This window comes from Hyperoodon ampullatus, assembly GCF_949752795.1.
Source record: "Hyperoodon ampullatus genome assembly, chromosome: 6".
In the NCBI taxonomy this organism is placed as follows: Eukaryota; Metazoa; Chordata; class Mammalia; order Artiodactyla; family Ziphiidae; genus Hyperoodon; species Hyperoodon ampullatus.
The window spans coordinates 22,426,230-22,446,312 of NC_136919.1; the positions used below are offsets into that span (position 1 = coordinate 22,426,230).

The 20,083-nt window shown below is 40.8% G+C and overlaps 1 protein-coding gene across 2 annotated transcripts in view; it reads right to left on the reverse strand.

The window, feature by feature from the left end:
• RNF38 (ring finger protein 38) overlaps positions 1–20,083 on the reverse strand; it is a gene marked incomplete at its 5' end in the record, with an annotated part of 129,266 nt that overhangs the window by 60,951 nt on the left and 48,232 nt on the right. For both annotated transcript variants that reach the window (XM_079705644.1, XM_079705643.1), the window contains one exon: positions 7,319–7,389. In XM_079705644.1, the coding sequence (XP_079561770.1) occupies positions 7,319–7,389 (71 nt within the window). The remainder of the gene's footprint in view (positions 1–7,318; positions 7,390–20,083) is intronic.

The following is a 20,083-nucleotide window of genomic DNA, read 5'->3' on the forward strand; positions in this document are numbered from 1 at the left end:
TAAAAATGGTTAAGATGGTAAATTTTATATTGCAGATTTTACCACAATTTTAAAAAATTCTTATCACAATAGGAAAAGGGATATTTAAAAAAATATAACATCACTCCTTTGCTTAAAACCTTCCAAAGGCTTCCATTCCATAATACGCAGAATTGAAACTTCTTTCCCTGGCTTACCAAGATCCACTTGATCTAGTCTGTGCCTACCCCTTCAACCTCATCTCATACCACCACTTCCACCCTCATCCACCTTGCTTGTGCACATCAGCTTTCCTTCTGTTTGTTTCAATTTCTAGCCTTATGGCCTTTGCACTAGATGTTTCCTCTCCCTAGCATGTTCTCCTATGGCCCAGATTTTCTCGATTTGTTCTTTTCCATCTGTCAGATCTTAGCTTAAAATGTCACCTTCTTTTTTTTTTTTTTTTGCGGTACGCGGGCATCTCACTGCTGTGGCCTCTCCCATTGCGGAGCACAGGCTCCGGATGCGCAGGCTCAGCGGCCATGGCTCACGGGCCCAGCCGCTCCGCGGCATGTGGGATCTTCCCGGACCGGGGCACGAACCCGTGTCCCCTGCATCGGCAGGCGGACTCTCAACCACTGCGCCACCAGGGAAGCCCAAAATGTCACCTTCTTAAAGGCCTTCCCTAACACCTAATCTAGAGTAGCCAACTGCCCAATTACTTGCACAGTACTTAAGAGTATCTGATTATTTACTGGTTTACATATACAGTTCATTTTCTGTCCCATCCACAAAAAATAAGCACCCAAAGAACAAGGACCTTCTTTGTCAGTCTTTTCACCATGGTACTCTGGTGACTCAGTTATCCCTGGCATATAGTAGGCACTTATAAATATTTGCTGAATGAATAAACACACAATTTTTAAAAAATGACCTAAAGCTCCACAACTGAAGACAAGTTAAATAAATTACCATGTACCCTTATGGTGGAACATTATGTAGACATTTTAACTGATGTTTCATCTATATATAATGTGCAGATTATATTTTTCAATATGGCCATGATACTTTCTCCCATCCTTCATTCTCTTCTTATTATGTAGACATTCCTCCCCAGTGGTAGGATTGATGCTCCCTCCTCTTGAATTTGGGCAGGCCTGTAACTATGGTGGAAGTGAAGCTTTGTGACTTCTGAAGTTAGGTCATAAAAGGCCATACAGCACCTGTGTGGTCCTCTTGGGACAGTCACTCTTAGAATCAAAGCTGCCATACTGTGAGGAAGCCCATGCTACATATAGGTGCTCAGGCTGAGGGCCCCAGTTGAAGTCCCAGCTGACAACCAGCATCAACCATCAGACATGTGAGGGAAGACATCGAGATGACTCCAACCTTAGCCACCATCTGACTGCAACTGCATGAGAAATTCCAAGCAAGAGCCCACCTAGCTGAGCACAGGAAACCCCAGAACCATGAAAGATACCAAAAGATATGCTTTGCACCACTGAGTTTTAGGATAATTAATTACACAGCCATAGATAATCAGTGCTTTAGTTTTGTTTTAACCATGCAGAGAATGCAAAGAAAAATCTGAAGAAAAAAATGCATGTTAAGAGTGTTAACTATTGAAAGATGGTATGTTTACTTATGACATATTCTGTTTCCCCACATTTCCCTAATGGAACACATGTAACGATATAATACGAGGCATACGGACTTCCCTGGTGGTCCAGTGGTTAAGAATCCACTGCCAATGCAGGGGACACAGGTTCGAGCCCTGGTCCGGGAAGATCCCACATGCCGCAGAGCAACTAAGCCTGTGTGCCACAACTACTGAGCCTGCGCGCCAAAACTACTGCAGCCCTCATGCCTAGAGCCTGTGCTCCACAACAAAGAGAAGCCACCACAATGAGAAGCACGACGAAGAGTAGCCCCCGCTCACCGCAACAAGAGAAAGCCCGCGTGCAGCAACGAAGACCCAATGCAGCAAGCAAGCAAGCAAGCAAGCTAGCAATAAATAAATAAATAAATAACAAATAAAATAATACGAGGCATAGGGAGATTTTTTAAGCACAAGGGGCAAGAACAATAAAAGGACCTTTAACTGACATTTTTTAACTGACCAGAGAAGATTTAGGAATGGCCAATAAACATATAAAAAGATACTCAGCATAGTCAGTCACTAGAGAAATGCAAATTAAAACCACAATAAGATGCCACTTCACACTCACTACAGTGGCTATAATTTAAAAGTCAACCAGGGGCTTCCCTGGTGGCGCAGTGGTTAAGAATCCACTGGCTAATGCAGGGGACACGGGTTTGAGCCCTGGTCCGGGAAGATCCTACATGCCACGGAGCAACTAAGCCTGTGAGCCACAACTACTGAGCCTGTGCTCTAGAGCCTGCGAGCCACAACTACTGAGCCCGTGTGCCACAACTACTGAAGCCCACGTGCCTAGAGCCCGTGCTCCGCAACGAGAAGCCACCGCAATAAGAAGCCCGTGCACCGCAACGAAGAGTAGCCCCTGCTCACTGCAACTAGAGAAAGCCACACACAGCAACGAAGAACCAAAGCAGCAATCAATCAATCAATCAATCAATCAATTTATAAAAGACAACCAGGAAAAAAGTATTGGCAAGTATGTGAAGAAACTGGAACCCTCAAGCATTTGTTGGAATGCAAAATGGTGCAGCCACTTTGGAAAAGTTTGGCGGATCCTCAAATTGTTAAAATCATGTGAAAACAAAAACACACTCACAGGCAAATGTTCACAGCAGTGTTATTCACAATAACCAGAGCATGGAAACAAACATCCACTAATTGGGGAATTGATAAACAAAATGTGCTAGATCCACACAATGGAATATTATTCACCCATAAAAAGGAATGAAGTACTGATTTATGCTACAACATAGACAAACCCATGAAATCATCATGCTAAGTGAGAGAAGCCAGACACAAAAGGCCACATATTATGTGATTCCATTTATACGAAATGTGCAGAACAGGCAAATCCATAGAGACAGAAAGATTAGTGGTTGCCAGGAGCTGGCGGGAAGGAATAATGGGGAGTGATTGTTAATGGGTATAGAGTTTTTTTTTGGGGGGGAGTGATAAGTGTTCTAAAATTAGATAGTAGAGATAGATGAACAACTCTTTGAATATACTAAAAACCACTGTTTGCAAAGATGAAAAATATTTTACACAAATATAACTTTAAAAAATCCGGTTAATACTAAAATTCCAATTGCCGTTACTTCTGGGGAGAGGGATTGAAGGTAGTGCTGCATATCTTTTTAAAATCAACATGTAATTTTTAAAAAAACTAAAAACTTAAAAGATTAAGATAAAAGGAAGTATATAATCATGGAAGAAAAACCAGTAGCACATTTCCCATCTTTCTGAAAGCAGTCTGTGTGCGAATACCTGTACACAAATCGGATTGGTACCGTCTTCCATGACAAAGGGACTGAAGGCTAGCAAAAGGAAGTTTTGTCCAGAAAAGACTTCTGCTCTGAGTAGCCATTCACATGCAGTTTAGAAAGAACTCTCGGGCTTCCCTGGTGGCGCAGTGGTTGAGAGTCTGCCTGCCGATGCAGGGGACACAGGTTTTGTGCCCCGGTCCGGGAAGATCCCACATGCCGCGGAGTGGCTGGGCCCGTGAGCCATGGATGCTGGGCCTGCGTGTCCGGAGCCTGTGTTCCGCAACGGGAGAGGCCACAACAGTGAGAGGCCTGCGTACCACAGAAAAAAAAAACAAAAAACAAAAACAAACAAACAAAAACTCTCCATTTCCCTCTCTCAAATGGCCAGCCTTCCCAGAAGTATTACCAGGCCACTACGGAAGAGTCACAATCACATTTTTGTGTTATTCTTTATACTTTTAAACTGCTTCTACATAACCATCACATTTGATCAGTGCAATACAGCAACACACAATGTGAGGTTTCTTATAAAGAAGCACAGATTTCTGAGTATGAATCAGGGCAGGGGTGTCAGGTTAGAGAAGCCTGGAGTAACAAATAGTCATGAAACACAACGGAGGCCAAAAGGAGCTGGGCAAGAAAAAACTGACAGGCAAAGATTACCTGCCAAGTGACTTGGTTCACTGTGATTCTCCAGGGCCTTCTCCACTTGAAGATATTTTCCCCTGAGCGTGTCAGAGTTGAGTGGGTAAAACTACATTAGGAACAGATTTCTTCAGATGGTCAAGTACAGACTCTGGAATTAGGTATCTTGTGTTTGAATCCCAGTTTTACTACTTACTAACTGGGTAACCTTGGGGAAACTACTTAATCTATGTCTCACATTCCTCACCTACGAATGGGGATAAAACAACCCCTATTTCAAAGGGTGTTTAGAAGGTAATCTTCTCCGAATACTCCTATATCCCTTACCTGATTTATGATTCTTCATAACACAAATGAACTAACAGTATCTTTATTTATGTCTTGCCATCTCCCTAACCCACTTACAGAGAGCAAGCTCCATAAGAGTAAAGATTCCTGTCTGTTTTGTTCAATACACTGTCCCCAATGCCTAGAACAATGCTTAGTTCATAGCAGGTACTCAAATATTGATATATAATAAGTAAGTGTTTGCTACCTGGAAATTACGGGGTATGACATTGTGAATGAATATAAAAATATTGCTGGAGGGCTTTGTGTGAATTGCTATGCCCAATATAAACTGAACATGAGAGTATGTAACTCACATTAGTTAACAGTAAACCTCAGAGCTGGAAACAGCTCCTTCCGGCACTGTTAAGTGACAAGCCGATGGATGTATAGCAGCAGAGAAACTTAAGTTGGAAAACAAGCCAAACCATGGAATTTGGGGGCTTGCCACCACTTCCAAGGTTGTAGAATGGAGGTCCGACAAATGGACTGGCCCTTTTTCTCCTTGGTTCCACCCACATCACACATGAATTAGTTAAAATTCAGACAACATTTAAGAAAAATCAACTTTTGTTCCCAAATCTGAGAAATGGACCATGCCTGAAAGCTAAGTGAGGATAATAAGCAAAGCATCAATATGTGTTTTGACAGTGTGCTCAGAATAGCTAGACAATTACTTTACATGGCTTGTATCAGGGAAAGAAGATGTGATCTAGCTGCAGCACTCCAGGGTGACTCCTTAAGTCTCTTCTCCCTGGGGTCACAGCTTACAAGTTTATTTTAAAAAGAGGGTTGAATTAGCTGTGCTCTATAATCCCTTCAATTCTGAGAGAGAGAGAGAGAGAGAGAGAGAGAGAGAGAGAGAGAGAGAGAGAGAGAGAGAACACACATACCTATCCAAGTGGCATATATCAGGCAGCAGGTTTTGTTGCTGCTTTTGCAAAACCAATACCCATTTATTATAGAAAGAAAGAAGTCAGAAGCTGCTACAAACACAGAGATCTGATTCTTGTCCTATCCACCACTCTCCTCCCCAGAATGATGTCTAATGATCCTATTCAAAGCTGCAATCTGTAACATCCAATTCTTGGTGTTCCTCATCCCTCTTATTCTGCTGTACGTTTCTTTAATCCATTGTGCTTATTGTAGCATACTATATAACTTATAACTTATGTTTATTTTTCTTGTCTGCCTCCCCCAGTTAGACTGCACACTCATGAAAAAACAGCAATCTTTGTTTTGTATCCTGATATATTCCCTAAGTGCCAAGAAACATAGCTGCCTATCAACAAATATTATTTGCTGACTGAATCAGTTGAATCAATTATAAATACAGTCAAGAGACCCTAATCCATTCTCTCCATTTCCCTCTGGGAAACCATCATAAATATATGCATGGTAGGCAGGAAAGGAGGGCAGTTTCTGACAGTTCTTTGATCTGCTGATCAAGTGACAAAAATCCCTAAAATTTCTCTGCCCTCCCCCCATGTATTTCAGGAAAGATCCCATCCTAAAAGCACAAAATGAGTCATACAAAGATTCAGAAATTAGGAGGAAAACCATTTTAAAGTAGATAAAAAGCATCTGGCAGAAATGGACAGAAATCTCATCTCTTGACTCTAAACCTGGAGACAGAACAGAGAATAGTCTGGCTTCTCCACTGTAAATGAACAATGGATAGAGGCATATTATACCTAGCTGCAGAAAGAAATTTTAACCCCCAAACATCTTTACAATGATGTAACACAATTCTTTGTAATATTACTGACCAAAAGTGATTTGGCTTTTCTATCAGTCTTATTTTCAAATGCTCGTCTAAAATCTGTGGTATACTGAATTTTAGGGAGCTAACTATATAGTCTAGAAGTCTTTTTCAGTGGCTTGCTTCTAAAAGAAGTTAAAAGTTAAACCCATGCCTCTGGATTACTATCATAATAAGAGAGAATCTGGAATACTAAAATCATACCACTCTCTCTGTAAACAGACTGAAATCTGACTGAGCAAAGCTCACAAAGACAGAGAGAGCAACACACAGAACAAAAAGGCCATTTGGAAAATCCCAATGATCAACCAACATCTTGATCGAGCTCCAACAGGATGAGGGAGGAGGATCTTGATTACAACAGCGCAGAAAAACAGCACTTGGATTGGTCTGCCTGGGGAAACTACCAGGGGAGTGATACATTCCTGCATACAAGACACAGGAAATGGGAGGGAGACCACTGGAAACTGATGATGGAAAAGACTAAATTTAAGCCCATCCAATATCAGCAGCCAGAGGTTCCAAACACCAAGCCCACATTAGTCTACGTCAAGGGCTGGGCCATCAAGGGTGCTGATGAGTACTGGAAAGCCCCCAAAGACCAGTTTCTTTAGAGATAAAAAGAACAGAAGCAAAATACCAAAAGTCTGGACCTGATTTAAAAAATAAAAAAGGCCCAAAGCAGGCTTCTTTTGCACGAATCAGACAGGTTCCACCGTCATTCCTCAACATTTAAATTGGGCTTTGGAAACAGCCAAAAAAAAAAAAAAAAAAAAAAAGTAAGCATGAGAATAAGCCATAATACAATCAACTACAAAACAAACCAAATCGGAATGTCTGAGATATTTCAAATTGGAAACAGACACAAATTGCTGAAATAGTTATCAGCTTTGGGAGCACCTGTTCATATATTAAGATAATCCATCCAGGCTGCGCAGGGAAAGAAGAAGTGCAGTGACAGAGACAGGAATGGGGGTAAGGAAATGGGTTATCAGGAGTCCAGCCCACCTCCTGGGAATTATCTGCAAGTTTTCTGGAGCAGTCTAGTGAGCTGGCACACAAACCAGCAAGGCTCTCTGCATCTCAACATTGTGCCCCCCAAGCCACACTCTTCTGCCCCTACGACCAGAGTTATGTAAGTGAATCCAGTGATGTAAGGGCAGCATGCATTTTCACCATTGTAGACATCAACACGGACCTCACCTTGTCACTGTCATCATGACAAATGTGGTCGTGATGGATGGACTGGCACTGAAAAGAAGCACCAACACTACCTACAAGAGAAAGGGAGGAAAAGTTAAGATGCAATAATTCCTTACATTTAAACTGCTTTACCAGTTAAAAGTGCCTTTATATCCATCATCCCATCTAATCCTCAACAATACTCGGAAATAGGCAGGATAGGGATTGTTATTCATGCAGTCTGAGCAAAACAAAACACAGAGAGGCTGACTTGCACAACGGGGCAGTCAGTAAAGTAGCAGGTTTGAAACCAGAACCCCATTATTCAAACCCCTAATTCACCACTTTCTACTACACTGAGTGGTTAGTTTTCAGAGTAAGGCCACCTAAATAAGCACAACAGCCTTCAATAAGGCAAACTTCTATTTAGAAAAAAGTATACTGCTTTTCAGACTACAAATACTTTCTCTGAGAAAAAAATTGACCCTATAAATTTTCAGCATACATGTAACAGAATCTAATATACAATCGTAAGATTATAAATAGGTTTTTATTACTTTAAAAAGTACACATTTTTAATATACACAACCATTTGTTAATTTGAAGAACTATCTCCTAATAACTGCTCTATGACAACAGTGACATTTCTAACCAATAGGAAAACAAATGACATTTAAAAAATAATCTTGGAGTAAGAAAAGCCTTCTGAAAGATGATACTAAAACAAGAAGGCATAAATGAAAAATCAGCATGCATGACTGTGGACCAAAGATGAGCAAAACCCGTTCTCCCAATGTATGAGAATTCAACCTTGGGTTAATCCCTGTTAACCTAATTAAACAGCACGCCACCTATGTTACCTGGCAACATTTCTTATGACAGAAATTACCAAATTAGTAAATTGCATCTGGACTGGAAGTACAATAGCCACTTAGTAGGAAGCCACGTTCTTGAACTTCTCTGAGTATGGTGACATGTTACCTAATTAGGCATGTCCTGGCAAAAGACCCTGGAAACTATGCCCATGGAGTTCTCTGCACCACACAACGTGGATCTCATCTCTTTGAACCTAAGCTGTGAGAAGAGCACTTCAGAAGGAATGAACTGCTGCAAGGACTCCCACTGTCTTACTGATAAGTTATAGCTTCTGTCCTATATCCTTCTGAGTAACTTCTGTCCTATATCCTTTTGAATAAATGTTGCCAAGTGAGACCTATGGTGGTTTTACCAGTCTGAATGTGCAAATGTTTAGTTGAACCTAAGAAAACATCCCCCTGTCACTCCTGTGGACGTTACCTTGACAAAATTATAAAATTTACAACGCGATCAATTCAGATGTCCAATTATTCTATATGCTTGAGAAAGAATGCCGCCAAGTAAACTTTGACACATTTTCTTAATAATAAAAATTTTGGTTTTACACTTATTGAAATAACTCTTTTAGACTTCAAAGGTAGATTTTTATCATATATTACTCTTATGCATTCATAAAAAGAAAATGAGAAAATAATTGGCTATAACAGAGAAAATTATTAAAAACTACAAAGGATAAAGTCCTAGGGGAATTCCCTGCAGGTCCAGTGGTTAGGACTCGGCGCTTTCTTTCACTGCCGGGAGCCCAGGTTCAATCCCTGGTCAGTGAACTAAGATCCTACAAGGCTCGCAGCGCGGCCAAAAAAAAAAAAACAAACAGTCCTTACTAGATAACTTTACCAGACAATTTCTTCAAATGCACAGAATCAATAATCCCAGTGACAGCGACTATTCCTAACTTCCCAATATAAACTGTTGTTTCCCAACTCATTTTATATGACATTGATTATAAAATATAAAAAGGATCAAAATAAGAAAACAACCTCACTGAAACACAGGAATAAAAATACTAAATAAAGTTGTAGCATACAGTATATGTATGTGTGTGTGTGTGTGTATATATATATATATATATATATAGCATACTGACAGCATATGTAATATAGTGTCACTATAATCTACTCAGCCTGATTCCTTAACTAATTCAATAAAAGAAAATTTATCAACAAAGTATTAGCATAAAAAAACAATTTTAAAAAGTTTGATCACATCAAAAGATCTTTCTAATTTCTGTTTCTTGGAAATATTAATAAGCTTAACAAGTTTTTGCCACTGGATGACAATTCTGGGAAGGATGAGATGGGGGAAGGTACAGTTGCCAAAAAGTTACAATTATGGATAAGAATAATATAAACCATAGAGTTCCCACTGGTACTGATAACAGTTAACGTCATTTAACATATTCAACAACCATAATTTGGAAGAAAGACTATATATATGACAATGTCCCCAAATACTAAAATCTCCTGGGATAGTAGAATGACAAATCTAATCATGACATAAACTATTCTGTCAAAAATTTGGTAGGTGAGGGCTTCCCTGGTGGCACAGTGGTTAAGAATCCGCCTGCCAATGCAGAGGACATGGGTTCGAGCCCTAGTCCGGGAATTTCCCACATGCCACGGAGCAACTAAGTTCATGCGCCACAACTACTAAGCCTGCACTCTAGAGCCTGCGAGCCACAACTACTGAGCCCAAGTGTCACAACGACTGAAGCCCGTACACCTATAGCCCGTGCTCTGCAACAAGAGAAGCCACCGCAATGAGAAGCCCACGGACCACAACGAAGAGTAGCCCCCGCTGGGCACAACTAGAGAAAGCCTGCGCGCAGCAACGAAGACCCAATGCAGCCAAAAATAAAAATAAAATAATTTTTTTAAAAAATCTGAATTATAGGGGCTTCCCTGGTGGCGCAGCGGTTGAGAGTCCGCCTGCCGATGCAGGGGACACAGGTTCGTGCCCTGGTCTGGGAGGATTCCACATGCCGCGGAGCAGCTAGGCCCATGAGCCATGGCCGCTGAGCTGCGCATCCAGAGCCTGTGCTGCGCAACGCGAGAGGCCACAACAGTGAGAGGCCCGCGTACCGCAAAAAAAAAAAAAAAAAACCAGAAAACTTTATTATTAAAAAAAAAATTCAGTAGATGAGTTTCAAGGAGTTAGTAAAAATTATACTTTCAGTCTCCTATTAGTCTAATATCATGTAATACTAAAGTTAGACTGGTGAAAAGAACCCTAAGAACTGATGATTATAAGCATACATTTAGATACCTTTCAAAGAGGTACCAAAACAGACATTTATCTTACTCTTATGTAAAACTGTTGTATTTAATGTATCATGTTATGTGTGCTTCTCTTGGACACAATGTAAGAAAAATGAAACTTTGTTAGAAACAGTTCACATAATACCATCTAATAACTATGAGGGAGACCACCATTTGGGACCATTGTCAAAAACTTGGACTCCATGCAGTTGGAAAGATGAAGGCTGAGATACATTATTTAGCAACTTAAAAATCTCTTCCAAAAGAGAGTATTAAAAATAAATGAATAGAGATCCACATACAAAAAAAAGAACCTAGACACTAACCATACACCTTTCACAAAAATTAACTCAAAATGGATCATAGACCTAAATGTAAAACACAAAAATATAAAACTTCTAGAAGATAACAGGAAAAAATCTAAGTGACCTTGGCTTGACACCAAAGCATAATCCATCAAGAAAAAAATGGTAAAATGGACTTCAATAAAATTTTTTTTTTTTTTTTTTTTTTGCGGTACCCGGGCCTCTCACTGTTGTGGCCTCTCCCGTTGCGGAGCACAGGCTCCGGACGCACAGGCCCAGCGACCATGGCTCACGGGCCCAACCGCTCCGCGGCATGTGGGATCTTCCCGGACTGGGGCACGAACCCGTGTCCCCTGCATCGGCAGGCGGACTCTCAACCACCACGCCACCAGGGAGGCCCGGACTTCAATAAAATTAAAAACTTCTGCTCTGTGAAAATCACTTAAGAAAATGAAAAGACAACGCCACAGGCTGCTAGAAAATATCTGCAAAATGTGTATCTAATAAAGGACTGATACCCAAAGTATTCAAAGAACTCTTAAAATTCAACAGTAATGGGAATTCCCTGGTGGTCCAGTGGTTAGGACTCCGTGCTTTCACCACGGGGCCCTGGTTTGATCCCTTGGGGAACTAAGATCCCACAGGCTGCGCAGCCAAAAAAAAAAAAACCGAAAAACAAAAAACTAAACAGGAAGAAAATAGAACCCAATTTTTTAAATGGGCAAGGTTTCTCTCTTTGATTTTTTCCCCTGAATATCAGAATTCACTCCTTTGCCACAAAGGGAAGGGCCCTTTGCTGGAAAACAATGCAGAAGCATCCTAGAGGCAAATGAAAGCACAAAAGCACCAGTTTCCCTCTCCAGCTGTCCCTGCCCCATAAGTAAAAGAATGTAGACAGATCACTCAAACTGAACTCCTGAAGAATAAAATACAGATTGTAAGCAACTTTGGATAGCTAGTCAGGGAAAGAAGCACACAGAGGCAAAAGAAGAAACCTTCTATACTAAAATAAAGGAGTCAATTTTTGAAAATTGAAAGAATCTAGCCAAACATACATTAAATGACAGTGTTTACCACGGGTTTTCTGATTTTTTCAAATGCATTTCATAAAGTTATTATTCCTGCTCAAGAACCTACCCTGGCACTCTACTACTCAAGGCATAAAGTCCATGTCTGAATCCTCCACTACCCATGAGAAATGTGGCAGGATGCTTCCATGCAGACGAGGCTTGTTCCTCCACCTGGTGAGCACTCAGTGCTCTCCTCACACCAGCATGACAGTTCTCTCTCTAGGTTCTTAACCAAGACTTACATGGGAATAAAATTTTATCTTTATTTTCATTAACTTGAAACTAAATGTCAAAAATCCACTCTATTATGAATACAACAACAAACCACATTAGGATTGACAGTACCTGTGATTTTGTCTCTAATAAAAACCACATATATTTTCATATAATACAGTTGCTGGAGGTATACTGCAATATCATTTACACTTATCATTACTTTAAATTTACAATAGCTATTAGGCCCACTGCTAGAATGTGTTATTTAATACATTAAATATAATAACAAATATATTTTTATCATAAATTTGTTTTTAATTTTTTTTTTTTTTTGCGGTACGCGGGCGTCTCACTGCTGTGGCCTCTCCCGTTGCGGAGCACAGGCTCCGGACACGCAGGTTCAGCAGCCATGGCTCACGGGCCCAGCCGCTCCGCGGCATGTGGGACCTTCCCAGACCAGGGCACGAACCCGTGTCTCCCGCATCGGCAGGCGGACTCTCAACCACTGCGCCACCAGGGAAGCCCCAGTTTTTAATATTTTGATAACTACATTCCAGTATGATTGGTTTTCTTTGTAATCTCATGTATTTTATTTTATGCAATTAAAAGTATTCTCCTCCCTGGTGCGCGAGGAGAGGGGATTAAGAGTGCTGCTTAAAGGGGCTCCACAGACGGGCGCGAGTTGCGGCTGAAAGCGCGGAGCCCAGAGACGGGCGTGGGACGCTGGGGCTGCTGCTGCCGCCGCCAAGAAGCCTGTGTGCGAGCGCAGGTCACTGTCCACACCGCCCTTCCGGGAGCCTGTGCAGCCCGCCACTGCCGGGGTCCCGGGATCCAGGGGCGGCTTCCCTGGGAGAACGCACGGTGCGCCTCGGGCTGGTGCAACGTCACGCCGACCTCTGCCGCTGCAGGCTCGCCCCGCACTCCGTGCCCCTCCCTCCCGCCCGGCCTGAGTGAGCCAGAGTCCCCGAAGAGGCTGCTCCTTTAACCCTGTCCTGTCTGAGCGAAGAACAGACGCCCTCCGGCGACCTACACGCAGAGGCGGGGCCAAATCCAAAGCTGAGACCCAGGAGCTGTGAGAACAAAGAAGAGAAAGGGAAACCTCTCCCAGCAGCCTCAGAAGCAGCGGATTAAAGCTCCACAATCAACTTGATGTACCCTGCATCTGTGGAATACATGAATAGACAACAAATCATCCCAAATTGAGGAGCCAGGAGTCAGTGCTGTGCCTCTGACGTGGGAGAGCCAACTTCAGGACACTGGTCCACAAGAGACCTCCCAGCTCCACATAATATCAAACGGCGAAAATCTTCCAGAGATCTCCATCTCAACACCAGCACTCAGCTTCACTCAACGACCAGCAAGCTACAGTGCTGGACACCCTATGCCAAACAACTAGCAAGACAGGAACACAACGCCACCCATTAGCAGAGAGGTGGCCTAAAATCATAAAAAGTCCGCAGACACCCCAAAACACACCACCAGACGTGGACCTGCCCACCAGAAAGACAAGATCCAGCCTCATCCACCAGAACACAGGCACTAGTCCCCTCCACCAGGAAGCCTACACAACCCACTAAACCAACCTTAGCCACTGGGGACAGACACCAAAAACAACGGGAACTACGAACCTGCAGCCTGCAAAAAGGAGACCCCAAACACAGTAACATAAGCAAAATGAGAAGACAGAAAAACACACAGCAGGAGAAGGAGCAAGATAAAAACCCACCAGACCTAACAAATGAAGAGGTAATAGGCAGTCTACCTGAAAAAGAATTCAGAATAATGATGGTAAAGATGATCCAAGATTCTATTTCCAAGATCCAAAATCTTGGAAATAGAATAGACAAAATGCAAGAAACAGTTAACAAGGACCTAGAAGAACTAAAGATGAATCAAGCATCGATTAAAAACACAATAAATGAAATAAAAAATACTCTAGATGGGATCAATAGCAGAATAACTGAGGCAGAAGAACGGATAAGTGAGGTGGAAGATAAAATAGTGGAAATAACTGATGCAGAGCAAAATAAAGAAAAAAGAATGAAAAGAACAGAGGACAGTCTCAGAGACCTCTGGGACAACATTAAACGCACCAACATTCGAATTATAGGGGTTCCAGAAGAAGAAGAGAAAAAGAAAGGGACTGAGAAAATATTTGAAGAGATTATAGTTGAAAACTTCCCTAATATGGGAAAGGAAATAGTTAATCAAGTCCAGGAGGCACAGAGAGTCCCATACAGAATAAATCCAAGAAGAAATACGCCAAGACACATATTAATCAAACTGTCAAAAATTAAACACAAAGAAATCATATTAAAAGCAGCAAGGCAAAAACAACAAATAACACACAAGGGAATCCCCATCAGGATAACAGCTGATCTCTCAGCAGAAACTCTACAAGCCAGAAGGGAGTGGCAGGACATAATTAAAGTGATGAAGGAGAGAAACCTGCAACCAAGATTACTCTACCCAGCAAGGATCTCATTCAGATTTGATGGAGAAATTAAAACGTTTACAGACAAGCAAAAGCTGAGAGAGTTCAGCACCACCAAACCAGCTTTACAACAAATGCTAAAGGAACTTCTCTAGGCAAGAAACACAACAGAAGGAAAAGACCTACAATAACGAACCCAAAACAATTAAGAAAATGGGAATAGGAGCATACATATCAATAATTACCTTGAATGTAAATGGACTAAATGCTCCCACCAAAAGACACAGATTGGCTGAATAGATACAAAAACAAGACCCATATATATGCTGTCTACAAGAGACCCACTTCAGACCTAGAGACACATACAGACTGAAAGTAAGGGGATGGAAAAAGATATTCCATGCAAATGGAAACCAAAAGAAAGCTGGAGTAGCAATTCTCATATCAGACAAAATAGACTTTAAAATAAAGACTACTAGAAGAGACAAAGAAGGACACTACATAATGATCAAGGGGTCGATCCAAGAAGAAGATATAACAATTGTAAATATTTATGCACCCAACATAGGAGCACCTCAATATATAAGGCAAATACTAACAGCCATAAAAGGAGAAATCGACAGTAACACAATCATAGTAGGGGATTTTAACACCCCACTTTCACCAATGGACAGATCATCCAAAATGAAAATAAATAAGGAAACACAAGCTTTAAATGATACATTAAACAAGATGGACTTAACTGATATTTATAGGACATTCCATCCAAAAACAACAGAATACACATTTTTCTCAAGTGCTCATGGAACATTCTCCAGGATAGATCATATCTTGGGTCACAAATCAAGCCTTGGTAAATTTAAGAGAATTGAAATTGTATCTAGTATCTTTTCCGACCACAATGCTATGAGACTAGATATCAATTACAGGAAAAGATCTGTAAAAAATACAAACACATGGAGGCTAAACAATACACTACTTAATAACGAAGTGATCACTGAAGAAATCAAAGAGGAAATTAAAAAATACCTAGAAACAAATGACAATGGAGACACGACGACCCAAAACCTATGGGATGCAGCAAAAGCAGTTCTAAGAGGGAAGTTTATAGCAATACAATCCCACCTTAAGAAACAGGAAACATCTCGAATAAACAACCTAACCTTGCACCTAAAGCAATTAGAGAAAGAAGAACAAAAACATCCCAAAGTTAGCACAAGGAAAGAAATCATAAAAATCAGATCAGAAATAAATGAAAAAGAAATGAAGGAAACGATAGCAAAGATCAATAAAACTAAAAGCTGGTTCTTTGAGAAGATAAACAAAATTGATAAACCATTAGCCAGACTCATCAAGAAAAAAAGGGAGAAGACTCAAATCAATAGAATTAGAAATGAAAAAGGAGAAGTAACAACTGACACTGCAGAAATACAAAAGATCATGAGAGATTACTATAAGCAACTCTATGCCAATAAAATGGACACCAGGAAGAAATGGACAAATTCTTAGAAATGCACAACCTGCCAAGACTGAATCAGGAAGAAATAGAAAATATGAACAGACCAATCACAAGCACTGAAATTGAAACTGTGATAAAAAATCTTCCAACAAACAAAAGCCCAGGACCAGACGGCTTCACAGGCGAATTCTATCAAGCATTTAGAGAAGAGCTAACACCTATCCTTCTCAAACTCTTCCAAAATATAGCAGAGGGAGGAACACTCCCAAACTCATTCTACGAGGCCACCATCACCTTGATACCAAAACCAGACAAGGATGTCACAAAGAAAGAAAACTACAGGCCAATATCACTGATGAACATAGATGCAAAAATCCTCAACAAAATACTAGCAAACAGACTCCAACAGCACATTAAAAGGATCATACACCATGATCAAGTGGGGTTTATTCCAGGAATGCAAGGATTCTTCAATATATGCAAATCAATCAACGTGATACACCATATTAACAAATTGAAGAAGAAAAACCATATGATCATCTCAATAGATGCAGAGAAAGCTTTCGACAAAATTCAACACCCATTTATGATAAAAACCCTGCAGAAAGTAGGCATAGAGGGAACTTTCCTCAACATAATAAAGGCCATATATGACAAACCCACAGCCAGCATCATCCTCAATGGTGAAAAACTGAAACCATTTCCACTAAGATCAGGAACAAGACAAGGTTGCCCACTCTCACCACTCTTATTCAACATAGTTTTGGAAGTTTTAGCCACAGCAATCAGAGAAGAAAAGGAAATAAAAGGAATCCAAATCGGAAAAGAAGAAGTAAAGCTGTCACTGTTTGCAGATGACATGATACTATACATAGAGAATCCTAAAGATGCTACCAGAAAACTACTAGAGCTAATCAATGAATTTGGTAAAGTTGCAGGATACAAAATTAATGCACAGAAGTCTCTGGCATTCCTATACACTAATGATGAAAAATCTGAAAGTGGAATCAAGGAAACACTCCCATTTACCACTGCAACAAAAAGAATAAAATATCTAGGAATAAACCTACCTAAGGAGACAAAAGACCTGTATGCAGAAAATTATAAAACACTGATGAAAGAAATTAAAGATGATACAAATAGATGGAGAGATGTACCATGTTCTTGGATTGGAACAATCAACATTGTGAAAATGACTCTACTACCCAAAGCAATCTACAGATTCAATGCAATCCCTATCAAACTACCACTGGCATTTTTCACAGAACTAGAACAAAAAATTTCACAATTTGTATGGAAACACAAAAGACCCCGAATAGCCAAAGCAATCTTGAGAACGAAAAATGGAGCTGGAGGAATCAGGCTCCCTGACTTCAGACTATACTACAAAGCTACAGTAATCAAGACAGTATGGTACTGGCACAAAAACAGAAAGATAGATCAATGGAACAGGATAGAAAGCCCAGAGATAAACCCACGGACATATGGTCACCTTATCTTTGATAAAGGAGGCAGGAATGTACAGTGGAGAAAGGACAGTCTCTTCAATAAGTGGTGCTGGGAAAACTGGACAGGGACATGTAAAAGTATGAGATTAGATCACTCCCTAACACCATACACAAAAATAAGCTCAAAATGGATTAAAGACCTAAATGTAAGGCCAGACACTATCAAACTCTTAGAGGAAAACATAGGCAGAACACTCTATGACATAAATCACAGCAAGATCCTTTTTGACCCACCTCCTAGAGAAATGGAAATAAAGACAAAAATAAACACATGGGACCTAATGAAACTTAAAAGCTTTTGCACAGCAAAGGAAACCATAAACAAGACCAAAAGACAACCCTCAGAATGGGAGAAAATATTTGCAAATGAAGCAACTGACAAAGGATTAATCTCCAAAATTTATAAGCAGCTCATGCAGCTCAATAACAAAAAAACAAACAACCCAATCCAAAAATGGGCAGAAGACCTAAATAGACATTTCTCCACAGAAGATATACAGACTGCCAACAAACACATGAAAGGATGCTCAACATCTTTACTCATTAGAGAAATGCAAATCAAAACTACAATGAGATATCATCTCACACCAGTCAGAATGGCCATCATCAAAAAATCTAGAAACAATAAATGCTGGAGAGGGTGTGGAAAACAGGGAACACTCTTGCACTGCTGGTGGGAATGTGAATTGGTACAGCCACTATGGAGAATGGTATGGAGGTTCCTTAAAAAACTACAAATAGAACTACCATATGACCCAGCAATCCCACTACTGGGCATATACCCTGAGAAAACCATAATTCAAAAAGAGACATGTACCAAAATGTTTATAGCAGCCCTATTTACAATAGCCCGGAGATGGAAACAACCTAAGTGTCCATCATCGGATGAATGGGTAAAGAAGATGTGGCACATATATACAATGGAATATTACTCAGCCATAAAAAGAAATGAAATTGAGCTATTTGTAATGAGGTGGATGGGCCTAGAGTCTGTCATACAGAGTGAAGTAAGTCAGAAAGAGAAAGACAAATACTGTATGCCCACACATATATATGGAATTTAAGAAAAAAAAATGTCATGAAGAACATAGGGGTAAGACAGGACTAAAGACACAGACCTACTAGAGAATGGACTTGAGGATATGGGGAGGGGGAAGGGTAAGCTGTGACAAAGTGAGAGAGCAGCATGGACATATATACACTACCAAACGTAAGGTAGATAGCTAGTGGGAAGCAGCCGCATAGCACAGGGAGATCAGCTCGGTGCTTTGTGACCGCCTGGAGGGGTGGGATAGGGAGGGTGGGAGGGAGACGCAAAAGGGAGGGGATATGGGAACATATGTATATGTATAACTGATTAAATTTGTTATAAAGCAAAAAAAAAAAAAAGTGTAATAAAAAAAAAGTCTACAAATAATAAATGCTGGAGAGGATGTGGAGAAAAAGGAACCCTCCAATACTAAAAATAAATAAATATATATATAAATATATAAATAAAAGTATTCTCCTGGGAAGGGGCCTATAAACTTCATCTGATTACCAAAGGAGTCCATGACACACCCAAAATCGTTACAAACCCCCAAAATGGTTAGCAGAAAGTGCTGGGACCAGGGGGAGAACCAGATCAGGAGCTTTATAAGGGAAAATAGATGTGCAACATCTTGTGAAGAGTCAGACAAGTATGTGAAATCGAGGGAAGAGAACAGAAGTGAGGGCTCAAGTCGGGGTATGAAGCCCATAGTTTAGAACTAGTAAACACAAAGACGTCGAGGTTGAAACAGCGGTGGCAAGTGGAGAAGTTTCTGAGCAACTGCCAAGAATATCAGATAGTGTTTTAAGTCCACAAGGGTAAAGGTAGTGAGGTAAAGCAGAGACACTATTTGTCATGTTCCCGGAGACCACTATACTGCAAAATCTAATGGTCAATTCTGAATCCTCACCTTTCTTGATCTACCAGCAGCATTTGACCCAGCTGACCCTACTCTCCTTCGTGAAACCCTTTTCTTCACTTGGCCTCATAAAAGCTTCCTACATCACTGACTGCCACTCAGTCCCATTTGCTGGATTCTCATCTTCCCATTATAAAGGTTGGAACGTCCCAAGGATCAATCCTCAGACTTCTCTCTTCTATCTATATTCACTCCTTTAGTGATCCCAACTAGTCCCGTGGCTGATGACACCAAAATCTTTATTTCCAAGCTCTCACTCTCCCACCTCCCACCCCAAGGAAACCCAGATTTCCATATTCTGCTACCTATTCAAAATCACTTAGATATCTAAACAGCATCTCAAACATAACATGTCCAAAACTGAGCTCTCGATCTTCTGCTCTAAACCTGCCTCCAGTTTCAGTAAATGGCACAACTATTCACCAGCTGCTCTGGCCAAAACCCTTGGCATCTTCCTCAACTCCTCTCTTTAATTCACATCCCACATTCAATGGGTTGGCAAATCCTGTTGGTCCCACTTCAAAAATATGCCTGAAATATAACTACTCAGCATCATCCACTGTGGCTACCCAAGCCAAAGCCTGGACTAATGCAATGGTTTCCTGACTGGTCTTAGTTCCACTCTCTCCCCATGAACTTTCCCTACCTCCTCCCCAGTCTATTCTCCACGTAGTAGCATGAATGACCCTTTCAAAGTTCAGATAGATCATG